Source organism: Oryza sativa, chromosome 2 (genome assembly GCF_034140825.1).
Source record: "Oryza sativa Japonica Group chromosome 2, ASM3414082v1".
NCBI lineage: Eukaryota > Viridiplantae > Streptophyta > Magnoliopsida > Poales > Poaceae > Oryza > Oryza sativa.
The window spans coordinates 25,996,736-26,013,730 of NC_089036.1; the positions used below are offsets into that span (position 1 = coordinate 25,996,736).

At 45.1% G+C, this 16,995-nt stretch overlaps 3 protein-coding genes and 1 non-coding gene across 5 annotated transcripts; all 4 read right to left on the reverse strand.

Moving 5' to 3' along the window:
- Positions 1-82: 82 nt before the first annotated feature.
- On the reverse strand, positions 83-154 carry TRNAT-UGU (transfer RNA threonine (anticodon UGU)). The gene has a single exon. It is a non-coding gene; the product is annotated as a tRNA-Thr (tRNA).
- Positions 155-470: 316 nt separating this feature from the next.
- Positions 471-3,196, reverse strand: LOC4330083 (DEAD-box ATP-dependent RNA helicase 47A-like). 2 transcript variants are annotated; one of them, XM_066307031.1, is made up of 2 exons: positions 3,068-3,196; positions 471-2,866 (listed from the first exon to the last, which is right to left on the reverse strand). In XM_066307031.1, the coding sequence occupies exon 2, from the start codon at positions 2,465-2,467 to the stop codon at positions 746-748; it is 1,722 nt and encodes a 573-aa protein (XP_066163128.1). In that variant the 5' UTR covers positions 2,468-2,866; positions 3,068-3,196; the 3' UTR covers positions 471-745. The 2 variants fall into 2 exon arrangements, with proteins under 2 accessions (XP_066163128.1, NP_001403690.1); NM_001416761.1 differs by having other exon boundaries at positions 482-2,556.
- A 978-nt stretch (positions 3,197-4,174) lies between these two features.
- Positions 4,175-6,920, reverse strand: LOC4330084 (uncharacterized). The gene is made up of 2 exons (XM_015767499.3): positions 6,501-6,920; positions 4,175-5,375 (listed from the first exon to the last, which is right to left on the reverse strand). Exons 1-2 carry the CDS (start codon positions 6,850-6,852, stop codon positions 4,471-4,473), a joined length of 1,257 nt encoding a protein of 418 aa, XP_015622985.1. The 5' UTR covers positions 6,853-6,920; the 3' UTR covers positions 4,175-4,470.
- A 5,853-nt stretch (positions 6,921-12,773) lies between these two features.
- LOC4330085 (GEM-like protein 4) lies at positions 12,774-14,120 on the reverse strand. The gene is made up of 3 exons (XM_015769258.3): positions 13,821-14,120; positions 13,644-13,712; positions 12,774-13,526 (listed from the first exon to the last, which is right to left on the reverse strand). The coding sequence occupies exons 1-3, from the start codon at positions 13,987-13,989 to the stop codon at positions 13,075-13,077; spliced, it is 690 nt and encodes a 229-aa protein (XP_015624744.1). The 5' UTR covers positions 13,990-14,120; the 3' UTR covers positions 12,774-13,074.
- Positions 14,121-16,995: the final 2,875 nt, after the last annotated feature.

The following is a 16,995-nucleotide window of genomic DNA, read 5'->3' on the forward strand; positions in this document are numbered from 1 at the left end:
TAGCAAGTAGCTTTTGAAGTTGGACTTGAGCAGGGACTGCCAGACGGATAGAGTGACAAAAATTCTGTAAAAATGTAAAATTTGCCCCCATGCAGGATCGAACTACAGACCTTCAGTTTACAAGACTGACGCTCTACCACTGAGCTATAGGGGCCGCTTATGATCTCATAAGTTAAACTGATTTTTACTGCTAACCATTTACTCCTCCAGAACAATGCAGCTCTTTTTTCTATTATTATTTTTTATTGTTTTGAAGGGGCTGCAAGCCTGCAACACAGCTCTTGAGTGACAGAATATAGAATAGCTCAAGTTACATCCAGAAAATCAACCGTTCATGATGCCAGGCTGCCAGCTACTTATAGTGAAACATACCTCATTTGTTCCATCGATTTTTTTCAGGTGTAAGTCTAGCTGAGCTTTTCAAATACGCGTGCAGCTTGTTTTTTACAATTAAAAAAAATCCTACAGAATAAAGAAAGATGCCAGTATTGTGAAATGCTAGCATATACTGTAATTTCTTGGAGTCATTTTACACATTACAGTACATCTCCATAGGAAGGTGACAACAGAAATATATAATAGATCCGAGGAGTACCAACTCCCCGTGAGGAAAAAGTTTCCAGGATAACAACCATTCCTTCTATCTGAATCTTTGCATCGACCAAAAAACATTAATTGACAACATTTAAAGAAAATACAATCTATGAAAATGCCATTCGATGAATTCATTTGAACAATGCATAGTTTACTCTACATCTTCCTCCTTATGAACAAGAAGCTTCCCTTCGGTGAATTCACATGGCTTGATGGGTACAGCTAATTGCTTGCGCATTTTCCTTACAACAAATGTTTCGGTTTCTTCACATATTGTGACCACAGTTCCTTTCCGCCCTAGACGGCCAGTTCGGCCAGCTCTGTGGGCATAGTGTGTTGAGTCTGTTGGAAGATCCAGATTAATCACAAGGTCACATTCTGGCACATCCAGTCCTCTGGCAGACAACTCATTTGTAACTAGAACTCTGAATTCACCATCCTTGAACTTTTTCAAGACAGTTGACCTTGCAAGCTTTCCAAGATCTCCATGTAGTTCAGTAGCTTTCATCCCACGGGCCTCCAACTTAAATACAACATCCTTCAATGGCTTGGTGTTGTTCATAAATGCAATTACTGTCTGAGCCTCCAGAGCATGGATACATCTCCTTAAAGTGTCCACTTTGTGTTGAGCCTTGGATGTACAATAGTAATGTTCCAAAGATGGTGGTAAGCTGTCAACTGCAGCTTGATTCACTGAATTTGATGGAGAGTTGGAGTTGGCATCTGGCTGGGACAGCACAGGTCTTGGAACAGTAATTGACTCAAGTGGAACAACACTCATAGCTCTAACAAGGACTGGATCGTGACCCCAACTCCTGGCTGCTCGTATAACTGAAAATGGTATCGTTGCGGAAACCAAGATAGTCTGGCGCTCAGACCGCCTTGCAAGAGGGCCAAGAATATCTCTAGATGAAGTACCCGATTTCCTTCCTACATGTTCAAGTATTCTATGCATATCTTCACGATAATTGAAAGACAAAAGCTGGTCAACTTCATCCAGTACAAGAAAGCGGCAACTGTGGGTGTGTAGCTTGCCGGCTGCTGAAATTTCAGAAATACGACCAGGTGTCCCAACAACAATAATTGGCTTGTTCTTCTTCAATGCTTCTTCTTGCCTCGAACGATTAGCACCACCAACAAGTTGTTGGACAAGTCTCTTATCATTAGGGCCCAATATCTTCTCCACTTCTCGCACTATTTGCATTCCTAATTCTCTAGAAGGAGCAACAATAACTGCCTCTACACCTGATCTCTTATCAGAACTGTCTTGTTCTGTAGGCCTCTTCAGAGGGCCTATTTCAGAAAGAATAGGGAGAAGATAAGCAAGTGTCTTCCCTGAGCCAGTATATGATTGGATAACTGCATCGTGCTTTTGTGAAATGATAGGAATAGCAGCAGACTGGACCTCAGTTGGAGCAGTAAGACCTTCCTTGTTCAACCTATCTATAAGCAAAGGTGGCAAACCGAGTTCTTCAAATGATTTTGCAGAAAAAAGAGATTCATCTATCTTCAGAGTCTTCTTCAGTACTGCTGATTTCGGCAAGGCACTCTTTACTGGTTTGGCATTGAATGAAGAAACTTTTGGTTTCATATTAAGAGCTGAAGCCCTTGAAGATGGCTTTATGCCTCCAGTACGTGTTGCTCTTTCTTTCTTAACATATTCAACTTTGTTTTGCACTTCAAGACTAGCTAGAGTTAGCGGACCACTCTTATCTTCCACAGTTTGAATATCATGCCAAGCGGTTTGGTGAAATCTTACCACTCGTGGAAGTGAAAGCATTCTGAATGGAAGGTGATCACCAAGGACGAAGCATGACCGAGAAGATGCCAATGCAAGTACATGTCGATGCACTTGGCCAACAGTTAGCCGCATCTGTGCTCTATTTATCAATACCAGTTTTACCACAGCCAAATATCCTTCCTTCCAACTAATATCACAAATTCCCGAGGGGATGCTCTTGGCTGTGCAAAGAATCAAACAACTGGATCATATAAACTGTAGAATTTCCAACATGCATAGTTAAACAAAGAAAGACACAAGAAGTCTGTCTGTGGTCGCATGGCATCAATCGAGTTGACTCACTTCTAGTTCTAGAGTACACTCTAGTTTGTGGTGGTAACAGATTAACCCAAATAACGAGTTCTACATTCAGTAGTTGCTGGCTTGGTTTAGGCTTCAAATACCTCCAAATTTCCTATATAATACAGCCCAAATAATGAACAGTAACTAAAATTTCCATGTATCAACCCACAAATTCATATGGAGCTTGACCTGGATGGACATCATGGATAGGGATAACAGAAAAAAGAACCAAATCAGTTCAAGAAGTTTGGAATTCACCACCAACAAAAAGAAATCAATCCAGGTCCGTTGGATCTCCGGTCCAAACCAGACAACCAGTGGGAACTGGAAGCATAGAGGACGTAACCGATCAGCAAAGGAGAAGAAGAGAGAGAGAGAGGGAGGCCTCACCTCCGAGCCCCAGCCGGCGAGCTGCACCTGCGCGCGGGGCGGACGGATACTCCGCGCCGGAGACTCGGAGAGGGGGGAGACGCGGGTTTAGGGCTTAGCCTGAAGCCGGCGGCTAGCTGACGTTCGTCTATCCGGTTGAGGAGAAGAGCTCGTAGTCGTATGGTCAGTGTGTCAGGCACACGGGCTTCGCCGAGGACTCAGAGGCCGGCCCGGCCCAGCCCATTAACTGGTGCCGCTAGCCCAGATTGTGGAAGCGGGCAGCAGCAGCACGGAGGTGGCCACGGCCCACGGAGAGAATATCAGGTGCTACGGAACCGTGATGTGTACTGTGCTACCAACATAAAAACAATAAATCTATGACGGAATGTGACATATCCTAATATATTGAATCATATAGTCTATTTAAATTCGTTGTAATAGAATATAAAAGTTCTAAATTTGTTTTTCTGAGTGCAACACCATAACATGTACCTTCGAAAAAAATCATCTCAAAATACGATGTTGTAATATCAGAATATTTTACATTTGTTTACGACTTTTTGATGTACTTCCCGAGGTTTCAAACCTCAAATACGACGTTGCATCTCAAAACTAACTTTTTTCACATTTGTTTACGTGGTTGGTAGCATATTGTTCTGTTCCTTAGCAGCTGAAATTCTTCTCGGTGGCCACGGCACAGGCGGAAACGGGGAACCGAAGCGGACTGTGTGGCGGCGGTGGAGCAGCGCCGGCGACAAAGCACGGAGGAGAGGCGGCGCCGGTCGTCGGAGCGCGTCGATGGCGACCGTCAGGCGTCAGCCTTGCAAGAAGACGATAAAGGCTGAAAAAAAAAACCTCGATGGTTCTCCGTTTTTTTGCAAATTTACTCTGATCTAACAGAGTGTTGACAGCCGAAAAAGCCATGGCACCACAAATCCACAATGTGTACGAATAAATAAATCAGAGTATATATCAACCTCAAGCAGCATTTCCCTATAACGTGCATGTACAGCGCACAACTTATAGGTCTAGTTTGAGAAGCTTCTGCAGTTTCTCATGGAATATTCGGCTCACCCAAAGAAATCCAGATTGTCGCCTAAATTCTAAGAAAATGTAGTTGTAGAATCATGAACTAGAAGCCAGTTTCTCTATATTCTCAAAAGCTAACTACTAAGTACTAACCAACAGATTCCAAGAATCTGTAGTGTGCTACTTTCTACATAGTACAGGACTACAGGTACAGCACATGAGAATTGAACAGTGCACACCTGCACATTTTTTCATCCACGGCATCATCCAGTTCTACCTCAAATTGTGCAACACACGCCCAAAACCAACCACAATATCAGGTACATTTTGACATGATGAGTTCTCAAGTTCTTCGGCGAAATCTAGAAAAGAATTATGGGACGCTATTGATCGTCCTAAAAGAATATAGCAACAGATGGATCAGACTCAGATAAGCTGCCTTCAAAGTTTACCTTGCAGCTACCAGGAAATTGCAGCCCAGCTTGCTCACAGCTCTGCCTTGTGACCTGAGGGCATGACCGAACATCTAGGTGCTCAAGGGCCATACAGGATTCGATCACATTCCTGACTCCTGCAACTGTGATCCTAACACAGCTGCTGATCTTCAGAAGTCTCAGTGCAGATTGAAATCCATTTGCATCCATATCCTGAAATGCTGCATCTGTAATTTGGTCACAGCACCCCACATCAATAGCCACAAGAAGTTTACAGTTAGACAATAGACTTCTCAGTGAGGAGTCTGTTATCTTCAAGCACCAATCCATTCTTAAGCACTTTAGTCTGCTATAGCAGGCAAAAGCCAGTGCTTCTATGGACGCATCAGTAACATCACGACATCCACCAATGACGAGTGTCTCCAGGTTATGGCAGAACTTAGCTAGTGCATGTATGGACTTATCACCCACTTTGTTGCAATCCAACAGTTTTAATGATACCAATGACGATGAAGAGACCTCAGCAAATTTACAGACTCCAGGATCCCCGACTTTATTGCATTTGCTCATGTCTAGTGACTTCATCTTGTGACAACCATCAGCTAGACCTGAGATCCCTGCATCTGTTATGTTGTTACATCCTGCAGCCACAAGATCTTCCAAATGTATGCAACTTTTTGATAGAGCAATCAACAAATTATCAGTTATTAATCTGCAACCAGCAATGACCAGCTGCCTCAAGTTTTGACACCCCAGTAAAACTGCCTTTAGACCTTTGTCACTAAGCTTTCTGCAGTGGGAAACATCTATGGATTGCAGAGAGGGCAGTCTATCTCCTATTTTTGCCATTCCAACATCAGTTACACCTACGAGACACAAGAGCGGTCCAAATATCAGTGGATTTATCATCATATCAAGGGATAATAAAAACAGTAGTTTCAGACCTAAGCAGAGTTTGCTTGTTTTTAATTGGAGTACAAAACAAAGCCACTGGTATGACTAATAGATGGGTAATTTATCAAACATAGTACCAAAATCTCAAATCTTAACTATGCATTACATGTAATTTCGAACATCCATCTAGATTCGAGAAAAGATAAACACCAAAGGCTTCAGTCCATTCTCTAAATTATATGCCTAAAGCCAAAAGAACATTGAGAAGATGTTGATTTCGCTTCTGAGTATCATTGCATTATGCATCAAAACCTAGGACAGCAGCTTCATGCAGCAATCGTACATTCAAGTCATAGAAAACTAGCATATATTAAGTACTATCTCAGCCTCTCAGGGAACATTAGAAAGGATCACATTCTTAGATGAATAATATTGTTATACAAAAACACACCTAGTGGGGAATTATATAGCTCTCAGCTTTCCCTAGTCTCTATTCAAATAGAATGAAAACTAGCAAAACTAGAGATGATCATCAGTGCTGCTTTTAACCTTTTTCAAAAGTTCAGGCTATTTTTTTCCAGAAATGAACCAACGGAGGCTGTAAGGTAGTTAAAGGTGGCGTTCCTCTTCACAATGGGCGGCATGTTCTTCGGCGAACAAAACCAAGGATCATTAGTTCATTACTATCTACATCTGGTCCGGGAGCGAACCATATGCAGCTATGCATCAGATGTGGTTTACAACGTTGCAGAGTTTTTTTTCCCATGTATGCAAACAGTTCTGAATTCACAAAACTGAAATGATACAAGCAAGACATCAGCACAATGCCATGTTGGAAAAGAATGAAAAGCATGAAGGTTGAGAAGAAAGAAGAACAGTCGATCTCGATTCCAACAAGCTTAGCAGAGACAAGAAAAAAAAGGAACAAAAAAAAGTTTTACCTTTCTGCCATCTAGCAGATGGAAAGAACCGGTAAGCCATAAATCCTACTATTCAGTACCCTTTTTCTGATCCGAATTCCCAATTGCTGTTTGTTAATCGAGACGGACAAGCAGCGTTGACAGACGGCTACAGTCGTACAGAGATTAAGGTCGCACCTTTGCAATTCTGCAGAGCGAGGACGCGCAGATTGCGGAAGCCCCCGGCGACGACGTCCAGGTCGTCGTCGATGACGCCGGGGTAGAACGAGCGGGACGGCGACTGGGAGAGGTCCAGCTCGAGGATCCCGGGGAAGCGCGCAGCGAGGCGGCGCAGCATGGCCGGGCCGGCGCGCGCGCGCAGGCGCCGCCGATCGGAGCTCTGGATCCGGAGCCAGCGGCGGCACACGAGCCCGAACGCGTCCCGCTCCGCCTCGGGCACCAGCCGCGCCAGCACCGCGCGGAGCACGTCGTCGGTGAGCACGTCGTTGATGAGGGCGCCGCCGGCGCCGCTCGACGATGCCGCCGACATGGGCAGTGCTAGGAGTAGAGAGCCTCCCTCTCCTCTGCCCCTCCCCTCTTCTCTCTCTCTCCTCCTCCGATTTTTCTCTTTTCGTGAGCAGAAGCAGGATGAGGCCGCGTGACTGAGGAAGTGTGAGGAGTGGATTTTTTTTTTCGGGGAAAAGGCATATATTACTTAGACACGGCGTCTTCACAGACCAACCGTGAAATGAAATTACAGCCATTCCCAGTCCACAGACCGGACAAAGAATCACACCGGACTTTATTCGCTAAACTATGGCCAACCCGGTTTTGGCTACGCAGAGCCTTACAGATCTTGACTTTCTATTACTGCCAAGAAGCTCTTTCACCTCTCTTATAAGATACGCTAATTCAGAGATATCCTTCTCCTTGGACTGGATCATTTGTATTGCCACCAAACAATCCGTTTCGAGCACAAACGGCAGGAAAGTCCATTGTAACGCAAGGACAGCTCCTTCTTTGCAAGCAAGGAGTTCCGCCTCAAGTGCGTTCCGGCAACTGGCCAGCTGCTTACAGGAAGCAGCAATCACATTTCCTTCCGAGTAGGGATGGCAATTGTGCCCGTTTGCCCATTTACCCGCGGGTAAAAACCCTATTAGGGTTGGGTTTGTTCTCTATTTTATACCCATGGATATCTTATTGGGTCAAAAGCTATGCCCGATGGGTAATGGGCATGGGTATGGGTAATCACTACACATGCCCGCTTTGCCCGTTTACCCGCGAAATCTAACTTACATGTAGGCTAGGAGCAAAATCCACTAGAATACATAAGCCACGTTCTTTGTTTTCTACGGTTTCCCTTTTATTTCCCTTATTATTTCTCTCCTCTTACTCTATCGCCGCCAGAGGAGAGACACGACACCGAGGCGGAGAATATTTGATGTTTTAAGTTCGATTCGAACTTAGTAGCTTGTAGACTTTTTGTTCCACTGCTTTTGTTGTGGCGGGTAAACGGGCACGCCCGCGGGCATAAGGCGCCCGCGGGCAATGGGCATGGGCAACCATTCTTACCCGTCATGTAGTAATGGGTATACCCACGGGCACAAATAATCTCACGGGCATGGGTATGGGTAGGCACTACCCGTGCCCGTCGCGCCCGATTGCCATCCCTACTTCCGAGTCCCTAAGCACCACTTCGATACCTCCAGTCCCCGTTTGTGCATCATATGACCCATCAACATTAACCTTCATCCAACCTTGCTGCGGCTTCTCCCAGTCGGTAGTGCTTCCATTGTACAGTCTTTGCTGACTATCCTTCTTCAAACCCCAGTAATTGATCACATGTTTGCCCTTCATCTGATTAACCTGGGGATGCTGTTTGATTTCCAAGAGTATTGACATAACTCAGCAGGAAATTCTTAGACGCTTCAATCGTGGGTGCAGACTTCCCATGCATGATTTCATTACGACTAAACCAGTTCCGCCACAGCACCATCAGGAGCAGAGAACGCCCTGAATCCGCCAGGTTCTCCAGGCAATCAAACAACCAATGGCCATAATCAGTAGGAGCTAAATTGTCGGAAATGAAACAGTGATCCTCCTACAAAGCCTGCAAAAGAGCACGAGCAAGTGGGCACCTGGTGAGCGCATGTCTTGTATCCTCCTTCTCCCTGCCACATATAACACAGATATCTGAAGATTACATCTTCCTTTTCTTTTTATTCTCCATAGTTGCTAAACAGTTAGTAGCTGCCTTCCATGCAAAGATTTTAACCTTCTGAGGGATATTACATTTCCAAATTAGGTTACAAGGGATAGTTGTGGATGCAGCACTTGAACTAGCTCTCTCCTCCATTTGCTCCAACGACTGTGCTAACTTGTATGCGCTTCTAACAGAAAACCTTCCGAATTTATCAGAATGCCAAGCAATGAAATCCTCCTCATCTCTAGAAGAAATCAGCATCTGTAAGATTACCTCAGCATCAATGGGGAGGAAATTTTGGTTCACCTTTATAGCATCCCAAGCGCCATTTTCTGTCAAAAGTTCAGAAACCCACTTAATTCTGCAATTACGTTTCCCAGTGATTGGCCTTCTGGTAAAATTGCGAGGCACCCATGGGTCTCTCCAGACACGGATAGATCGACCATTTCCAATTCTCCAAATAATTCCTTTCTTCAACAATTTAAGGCCATATTCAATTCCCCTCCATCCGGGGGAGGCACTGCTCGCAAAACATGTATCCACCAAAGAGCCATTTGGATAATATTTCGCTTTTAGCACCCGTGCACACAAACTCTCCGGTGACTGAATTAAACGCCAGGCTTGTCTAGCTAAGAGGGCTTGATTGAACAACCGATAGTCTCTGAAACCCAGGCCACCACAAAGTTTAGGTCGGGTTAGATGATCCCAAGCTTTCCAATGGGTCTTTCTTTCTCCTTTCCCAGCTCCCCACCAGAAATTGCGGGTAAGATTTGTCAAGTCGTCGCAGACAGAGTCGGGAAGCTTAAACAAACCCATCACGTAAATAGGAATAGCTTGAATGACCGCTTTAATAAGAATTTCCTTACCTCCCACCGACAAATAATTCTCCCCCCATTGGATTAGTCTCTTCCACAATTTGTCATGCAACGGCTGGAATTTACCTTTATTCATTCGACCTTCCGGAGTTGGGAAACCCAGATATCTGTCCTCAAAAGCATTACTACCGATTTGCAGGATATTCCTGATGTCATCCTTGATCTCTGTCGGAGAGACATCTCCAAACATGATCGAACATTTTGCCGGATTAATCAACTGTCCAGTGGCTGCAGCATAATCACCCAAAATGCCGTGAATCACCCGGGCTTGTAATCTGTTTGCTTTGAAGAAAAGCAATGTATCATCTGCAAACAGCAAATGCGAAATACAAGGAGCTCGGCGGCACACATACACCGGTGATAGCTCACCCTGAGCAACTTTCTCCTCTAGAAGTAGGGACATGCCATCCGCAACAAACAAGAATAGGAACGGTGAAAGCGGGTCGCCCTGACGCAAACCACGCGACTGAGCAAATGTATTCAAAAGGGATCCATTAAATTTGACCGAGTATCTCACCGAGGTTATGCAAGTCATAATCCAACTAACCCATCGGTGAGCAAATCCCAATTTATACATAGCCTGCTCCAAAAATCGCCAGTCCACGCGGTCGTAAGCCTTCGACAAATCCAGTTTGTAAGCACAGGCAGCCTTTCCCTGATTCTTGTTCTTCTGAATAAAGTGGAAGCATTCAAAAGCTAATAAAGCATTATCGGTAATCAGGCGTCCTGGGACAAAAGCACTCTGATTACCAGACACCAGCTCATCTAGAAAGGGTCTCAATCTATTTACCAAGCATTTTGATACCACTTTATAGATTACATTACACAGACCTCGTCTCGGAGCTCCATCGGCTGATCAATCTTTGGTATAAGCACAATAGTTGTATCATTCACACCAGTTGGCATTATGCCTGACCTGAAGAGTGGATTGTACTTGGCCGCTGCTGCCTTTAACTCCTTTTGATTGCTTTCAAATGTTTGTTGTTGGATTTGAAAAGATGAATTTGCTTGCCAAAATTTAAAATATATTAATATATTTTTTTCACAGCCAAAAGCATTGACATACTTGTATATATTTTTCATGATTAGTAATTGAAATTAGAACTTCTAAAGATATTATTCATTGGGAGAATAGCTAATATGGTCCCTAAAGTTTCGCTCATGGGTCATTCTAGTCAGTAATCTTTTATATTGTCCAAACAAGTCCTTTAAATTTGTCATGTGGGCTAATATAGTCCTTGGTCCCACCAAAATGCCACATGGACATGCCATGTCACCTTCCTATGCAAAATCTATATGATTTGTCCAATTTACCCTTACGCACAGAAAAATAAAAAACAAAAGGAAAAAGTTTAAAAAATATATGGTATTTGTAAGAGCAAAAATATACCTCAAAAGGGTGAAAAAAAGAAGTATTTTTTTCCTATGGTTATGTCTAATTCACCCTTATATTTATTTTTCTATGATATACGTAAGGGTAAATTGGACAATTCATCATAGATTTTGCATGAATGATGACATGGCATATCCATATGATGATTTTGGTGGACCCAAGGACTATTCTAGGCCTTATGACAAAGGTTAAGGATTTTTTTGGACCATTTAAAAGGTTAGGGACTAAACTGATCCTATAGAGAAACTTTAGGGACTAAAGTAGCTATTCTCCCTTATTCATTGATAGAATAACAGCTTAAGAGTCACAAAGTTTCAACATTTCGCACATCAAAAGAAATAACAGCTTAAGATTGATCCATCACAAATAGATTATATGGCGCACATTATATAAACTACAAGTACATGCTAGAATATAACATAAGCATAAGCACTTGCATAAATCATGTGTATTCCTTGACGATTTGAACTGCTAATGGCTCGTCCGTTGCCACTAGGAATTTATTATCCCCGAAGACCTGAAACCCTAGATATTTGCAAGGCTTCCCATGGGTAATGCACGTCAATAGCTTGTACGTCATATTGTCATCATCACTGTACCTCTCAATGCGGAACACTTTAGCCGATGATGGGTAGTTAGGCTCTATATTTGTGTTGGCCACGACATATTGCAACTTAGATGTTGACGATGATGGTGGCATTGGTAACAATTTCAGTTGGAAATTAGAGATGTACCATGTCGAGGGGCGGTTGCACAACCAGATGATGTCCACAAAGTCAATCTGGACATCGGTCGACAAGCGGACTGCATCACTGACTGTTGAATTGTGCAATGATGTGAATCTCACTTTTGCGCCCTAGAGAGCCTCATCGGTCCTATGGAACACAAAATGCTCACAATGTGTATTGCCAGCATAGATGATGGAGAGGGCACCCCCACCAGACCTATTATTTACCAGGAAGATGTAGTATTTGTGTTCGCTACTTAGCTCCTCGCCTCCAGCATCATACACCAGTTGGGGTGCATCGCAAGCGATGCATGGGAGGAAGATCATGATAAGCGGCAGAAGGAGGAGGAAAAGATGTTTCATGGCTAGACCCATGGATCAAACGATATGTTTTCGAAGGAGTTGTTGCAAAGGCCTCAATGGCATGGGTTTATATGGACAATGATATAGTTGCTAACATTTATTATGTGTTCTCCACATAAATGCAATGGAACCTTATTCTTGCATGTAGGAACATTTAAAAGGCATATATGTTTGTGGTACATAAATGAAAAATCCATTTGGCGCATAATAAATGAGAAAAACTTTTTGACATGTAATAAATGAAAAAACTTAAGAACAAACAATTAATATGAAATCGATATGTCCACTTATGAGGGTTAACATAATATAATTTTTTTAAGTAATGTACCCTATAATTAATGCAGCAACATCATTCATCATGACCATTCACCCCTCCCCCGGCCCCTCCTCGCACACACATGGTCAGATGCTCCCTCGAATCGCATCGGATTCACGTCCCCAAAAATCGTGTTATGTTCCCACGATCTCCTCTCCCCCTCTAGCATCGTCCTCCAGCTAGAGCCACACCCGAACACACTCGCCCCGACGAACTCTCTCTATTATCTGCCATGCGATCCCTTCCACCCAGTACTCCTCCTTCCGTGACCATAGCTCACACATGAAATGCACTAATGATATTTAAGGAATGCAGGGTATGACGACTGATACAAATGTATACATGAACACCAAATAAGAGAACATAAGAAAGCGATTTTATAATAGTTCGGACCTTAAGGTTGGTAATAGTCGTACTCCAGCTTATATGTTTGATCTAGGGTTCTCTCACATCGAGTATAAATGGGGAGCAAGCTAGCTATTCTAGCTAGCCTATATCAACTAATCTCGATGAGCAAGACAGTGACTTGAATTAGGTAAGTTATTTTTCAAGGCCGAAAATGCAATGTTTCAATTCGTTGTCGATGCTCGTCGAGAGAAGAATTAAGATATTTTTCATTCAGTAAAACCAAGTTCCTTGGTTCATCAATGTTACAAACATAGAGTACTTGTACTTGCAAAGGCCACACGTCGATCTGCCAAATCGCAAGAGGAAGGAACGCGCTCTCATCAAAAATTGGTAGAGCAGTTCAGGTCTACGTACGTACGTTCCAACAAGAGGTTGCCGTGCAGTAGCCCATACACTTTGCTTTTAGTACTATATAGTGCCACCCACAAGGTAGGAGGCCGGCCAGCCAAATACCACATGCGTGCACCGTACTACATATATAAGCATATTACAGCTCTGAGATCACCTGCTGCATGTACTTGCAGCATCTCTGGTAGCTCACGAATCCCATGAACCAGAACTCGAACCCGTCGACGGTGGCCACGTGTATGTACTTCTGCTCCGGCTTGTCGGCGTTCTCGCTCGGCCGCACCCTCTTGATCCTCCTCAGGGGCACCACCACCTTGTAGGGCACCCGGGCGACGACGTCGCCAGCCGGGGAGGTGACGGCGAGTGACCGGTCGCTGCGGAAGGCGATCTTGCGGTTGGAGACGAAGAGCATCCCGGCGATGGGGCCGCCGGTGGTGTAGAGGTAGCACTGGAGGGCCTTCACCAGCCGCTCTCCCTTCTCCGCCGAGAAGGCCTGCCGGAACACGCGCTCCACGCCGCCGGCCTGCAGGATCCTCGCGCCCAGGCTCAGCTTCCCCCTCACCGTCTCCGACAGCTTCGGCCCCAAGGTCACTGCACACACGCATGGCGAAACAGAGCATAGGTTAGCAACGTGCTCACGCACATGTTTTTGATCGCTCAAAGCCTGAAATTTAAACATTCAGGTTGCATGCATGCATGATAACTCACCATGATCCCTGAAACCCTGAGCCCGTCTGCCCAGCTTGTTCACCCAGTGGATCACCTGGAGCTTACTGCCTGCGAAACACAAAATTTGAAACCCGATCGTTAGCAAACATATAGTACATACGTGCAGTCATGACGGTAAACTATAATCTTGAGAGATCAAAGGAGGTAATAACGTACTGTGCTTGTAGCCGAAAGACGTGTACGGGCTCGGGTGCGTCAACGAGACGGCGAGGCGGTCGCCGTCGACCTTCTTGCCACCGTCCCTCGCCGTCGTCGCCTCCTCGATGGCGTACGCCTTGGAGGTGACGGGCACTCCGACCACATGGGCGCAGCTCGACTTCGTCATGGCTAGCTCTCTCTCCGCGGCACCGCGCTTACAGCTAAGCTCGCTTCCTTAGCCCGTAAGCTGTAACGCGGGCGAGAGAGAGAGAGCGGAAGGAGGAGAAGGGGGGAGGGATAGCGGAGGCGCAGCGAGCGGGTTTTATAGCCGGCGAGGTGACGAAATCTTTAGCGGAAAGGGCAGCGGATTCGTCCCCGCGCGGAGTCAGCACCTGCTGATCGGCGCCCGGAAAAGCAAGCGGTCCACGTTCGCCAAAAGTGCCCGAGCTTGAGAGAGCTTGCTCTGCTTTACGTGCGTGGGGCTGTGTCTTCCGCTTCCCGATCGTGCGCGCGACCGATCGACCGGCGCCCAACCGGAGAACCGAACCGCGAGCGAGGCGCAGGATATTCTCTCTTTCGGCAGCCGGGAGGGTAGCCGGTTGATTGAATTTGTCTACGTGGTGATGCATGGTGGTGGTGGTGGATGGCTTGGCATTGCCACTTTGGAAGGGGCAGCCCATGTGCTCGCACAATCTTGTTGCTCCGGGTTATGGGAAAAAAGGAGGTGGGGGCGCCAGGGATCCAGGCCCAGGGATCTTAAACATATTGAGTTTTGGATCGATTGATCGGTCGTTAGTCCTTTTTATTTTTTCTGTAGTCTGTAGAGTACCTGCCAGTAGGCTTTTCCAGGAACCCTTTTTTGGGTCTCAGAAAACTGAAGTAGTTGGTAGTGTTCTTATATGAACATGGCAACGGGTTACATACGGAATGATACAATGATCAATAGATGAATGGACGGTTCTCTTTTTTTCTTTTTATTTTTTACGTAACGTTCGTTTTTTTTCCCTGGAAATAAAAACTAGCTTCAGTATCCAAGTGTAATTGAAGGCGTGTTATCCTATACGATTTATTAGATATCAAAATCGTCTAGTATATGATTTAGATGTCTCGCCTACACAAATCTACTGGACAAGCGCGTATACGATGATTTATGAATTATGATAGTCCAAATATCAACTGCGTCTGTCAAAGAGATCATGTTCAGATCGATCACACAGATTTTAGATTTCTCCCCTGGCCTGCTGCGGATCACACAGTGAGGCCCCGCGGGTGATGTGGACGCAAGATGATCCAACGTGTAAAACAACGACCTTTCCAGCTAGCCCAAAAAAAAAAAAACTGGACAATCTCATCTCAGATTTTTCCAGGGACGCGCGCAACCCCAAGTGCGCAACAGTCATCGTAGACCGGTGCATATGGTCTCCTTTTCCATCCAGTTTTCCCTCCCAATCGAAGTCTCCATCCACTCCCATCGATCGCCTACCATTCCGCCCAACCGTCGCGCGCTAGTCACCGCGCGCGCGCGCATCCGCGTCGAGGCCCGCGCGGCACCGAGTCAGCACGGCCGCTCGCTCTCGCTCTCGCTCGCCCGTCCGCTCCGCTCCGCTTGGCTGCGTGCGCGACTGCGCGCCCGTGCATCTCGCTCTCGGATGGATGCACGCGTGCGATACGGTGTGTGATAGACTGACAGGGCAAGTGATCGAGTGAGTGGCACGGACGCACTGCCGTCCTTGTCCGCGGTCCATCAGTTGCGTTCCTCCTCTTATTTTTCTTTTTCTGCGTTTCGATCGGTTTCGAGAAGTAGCAGGAGTAGTGCATTTTTTTTTCAGTCCTTGTGATACAATTCAGTGCAGTACATGTTCGGAATATCCGGAGTGGAACCATTTCGATACATAAATGGCCGTCCTTTCAACAAAAAGGTGTTAAAATCAAGTGCCATGGCCTTCTCTTCCAGACTGTCAGTAGTACTCTGATGGCACCACAAGACACAAGTTGTTCCAATCATTCATTTTTGATGAATCAGAGCTGAATTTCCATATTTTTTTCCCTGCTCTTTTTTTGTTGCCTGAATTTTCTGTGTCCTGAATATCCAAAGCCTGTATATTTATCTCTGAATTTTCAGTCTGTTCTTCTGAAGTTGTGAAGTGAGTGTTCCTATATCCTATCCCACTGGCGCTGGTGCTCCTCCGGTCCTCACTGTAGTGGTAGCCGAGCCGATAACTTCGGAGGCAAGAGATAAACTGATTCGTCGTAGCTTTTGCCTCATAGTGGGGTGAAAACCATGAAAGGGTGTGAGCTGATCGAAAGCCCATCTGATCCGATAAGCGGTAGCAGTGCGAAGATTCCAAAAGAGGATCGCCCGATGGTCCAATCCGACAGGGCAAAGGAAATGGTTCAGCTAAAGATGGAACGTTGAGATAACTGAAAGAAAAGGGACGGATCAAATGCATCTGTAAAAGCCAAAGTGCATATCCCCCTGCTTGGCCCCGAAACAAGACACTGCCATTGGGCGCTTCGTTGCTAAGCCTTCAAGTATTTGAACGCTGCTGCGGATGTATTGGCATTGCCGGCTTAGCCAAAGTCAGTGCTCCAACTTGACGGATTCAGCTGCCCGTAGTTTATTTCTTGTTCAGAAAGCCCTGAAATATGAATTAATGTATCTAAGTGGAGGAGAATCTCGTCACAAAAGTTTAAAAAAAATCGAGAAGGAGATTTGGTACTGATGATGAAAACTTAGTTTGCAAGTTAGTAATATATTGTGCAGGTCGGCGATGTGTCTGATGATTTGTTTGTATGTCTGACATGAGATTGTCCTACCTGGAAGAATGTTCTCCTATTTTTCTGAATGTTGTCTACAACAATTTAATGACCTGACTCAGGCTAGGTTTTCAAAGAAAGCAGATAATTGAATTTCTCCAATTTTGCAGGCTGGACTGTATATTGTGTACAGCAATTTAATGACCTGAGTCAGGCTAGGTTTGCAAAGAAAGCGGAGAATTGAATTCAATCTCTTTCAGTCAGATATGTACCAACTGTAGAGATGGTGTATAAGTGCTACTTCAACAGTAAATGTCATGAACACACCTGATTCTTTCGGTCAGAATTGAACAGTTCGTCCTACCAAAAGAATGTCGGAATTGGCCGGACATCAAATCAAATCAATAAATAATCTTAAGAAATCACCTCGATATCG

Excerpts from the sequence above, each read along its gene's own strand:
- LOC4330083 (XM_066307031.1), bottom strand. The coding sequence starts at position 2,467 with ATGCGGCTAACTGTTGGCCAAGTGCATCGACATGTACTTGCATTGGCA.
- LOC4330085 (XM_015769258.3), bottom strand. The coding sequence starts at position 13,989 with ATGACGAAGTCGAGCTGCGCCCATGTGGTCGGAGTGCCCGTCACCTCC. Across the intron at positions 13,713-13,820 it reads GTCTTTCGGCTACAAGCACA|GCAGTAAGCTCCAGGTGATC; the intron begins GTACGTTATTAC and ends TGTGTTTCGCAG. Across the intron at positions 13,527-13,643 it reads TCAGGGTTTCAGGGATCATG|TGACCTTGGGGCCGAAGCTG; the intron begins GTGAGTTATCAT and ends GCGTGTGTGCAG.
- LOC4330084 (XM_015767499.3), bottom strand. The coding sequence starts at position 6,852 with ATGTCGGCGGCATCGTCGAGCGGCGCCGGCGGCGCCCTCATCAACGAC. Across the intron at positions 5,376-6,500 it reads CGCTCTGCAGAATTGCAAAG|GTGTAACTGATGTTGGAATG; the intron begins GTGCGACCTTAA and ends TGTGTCTCGTAG.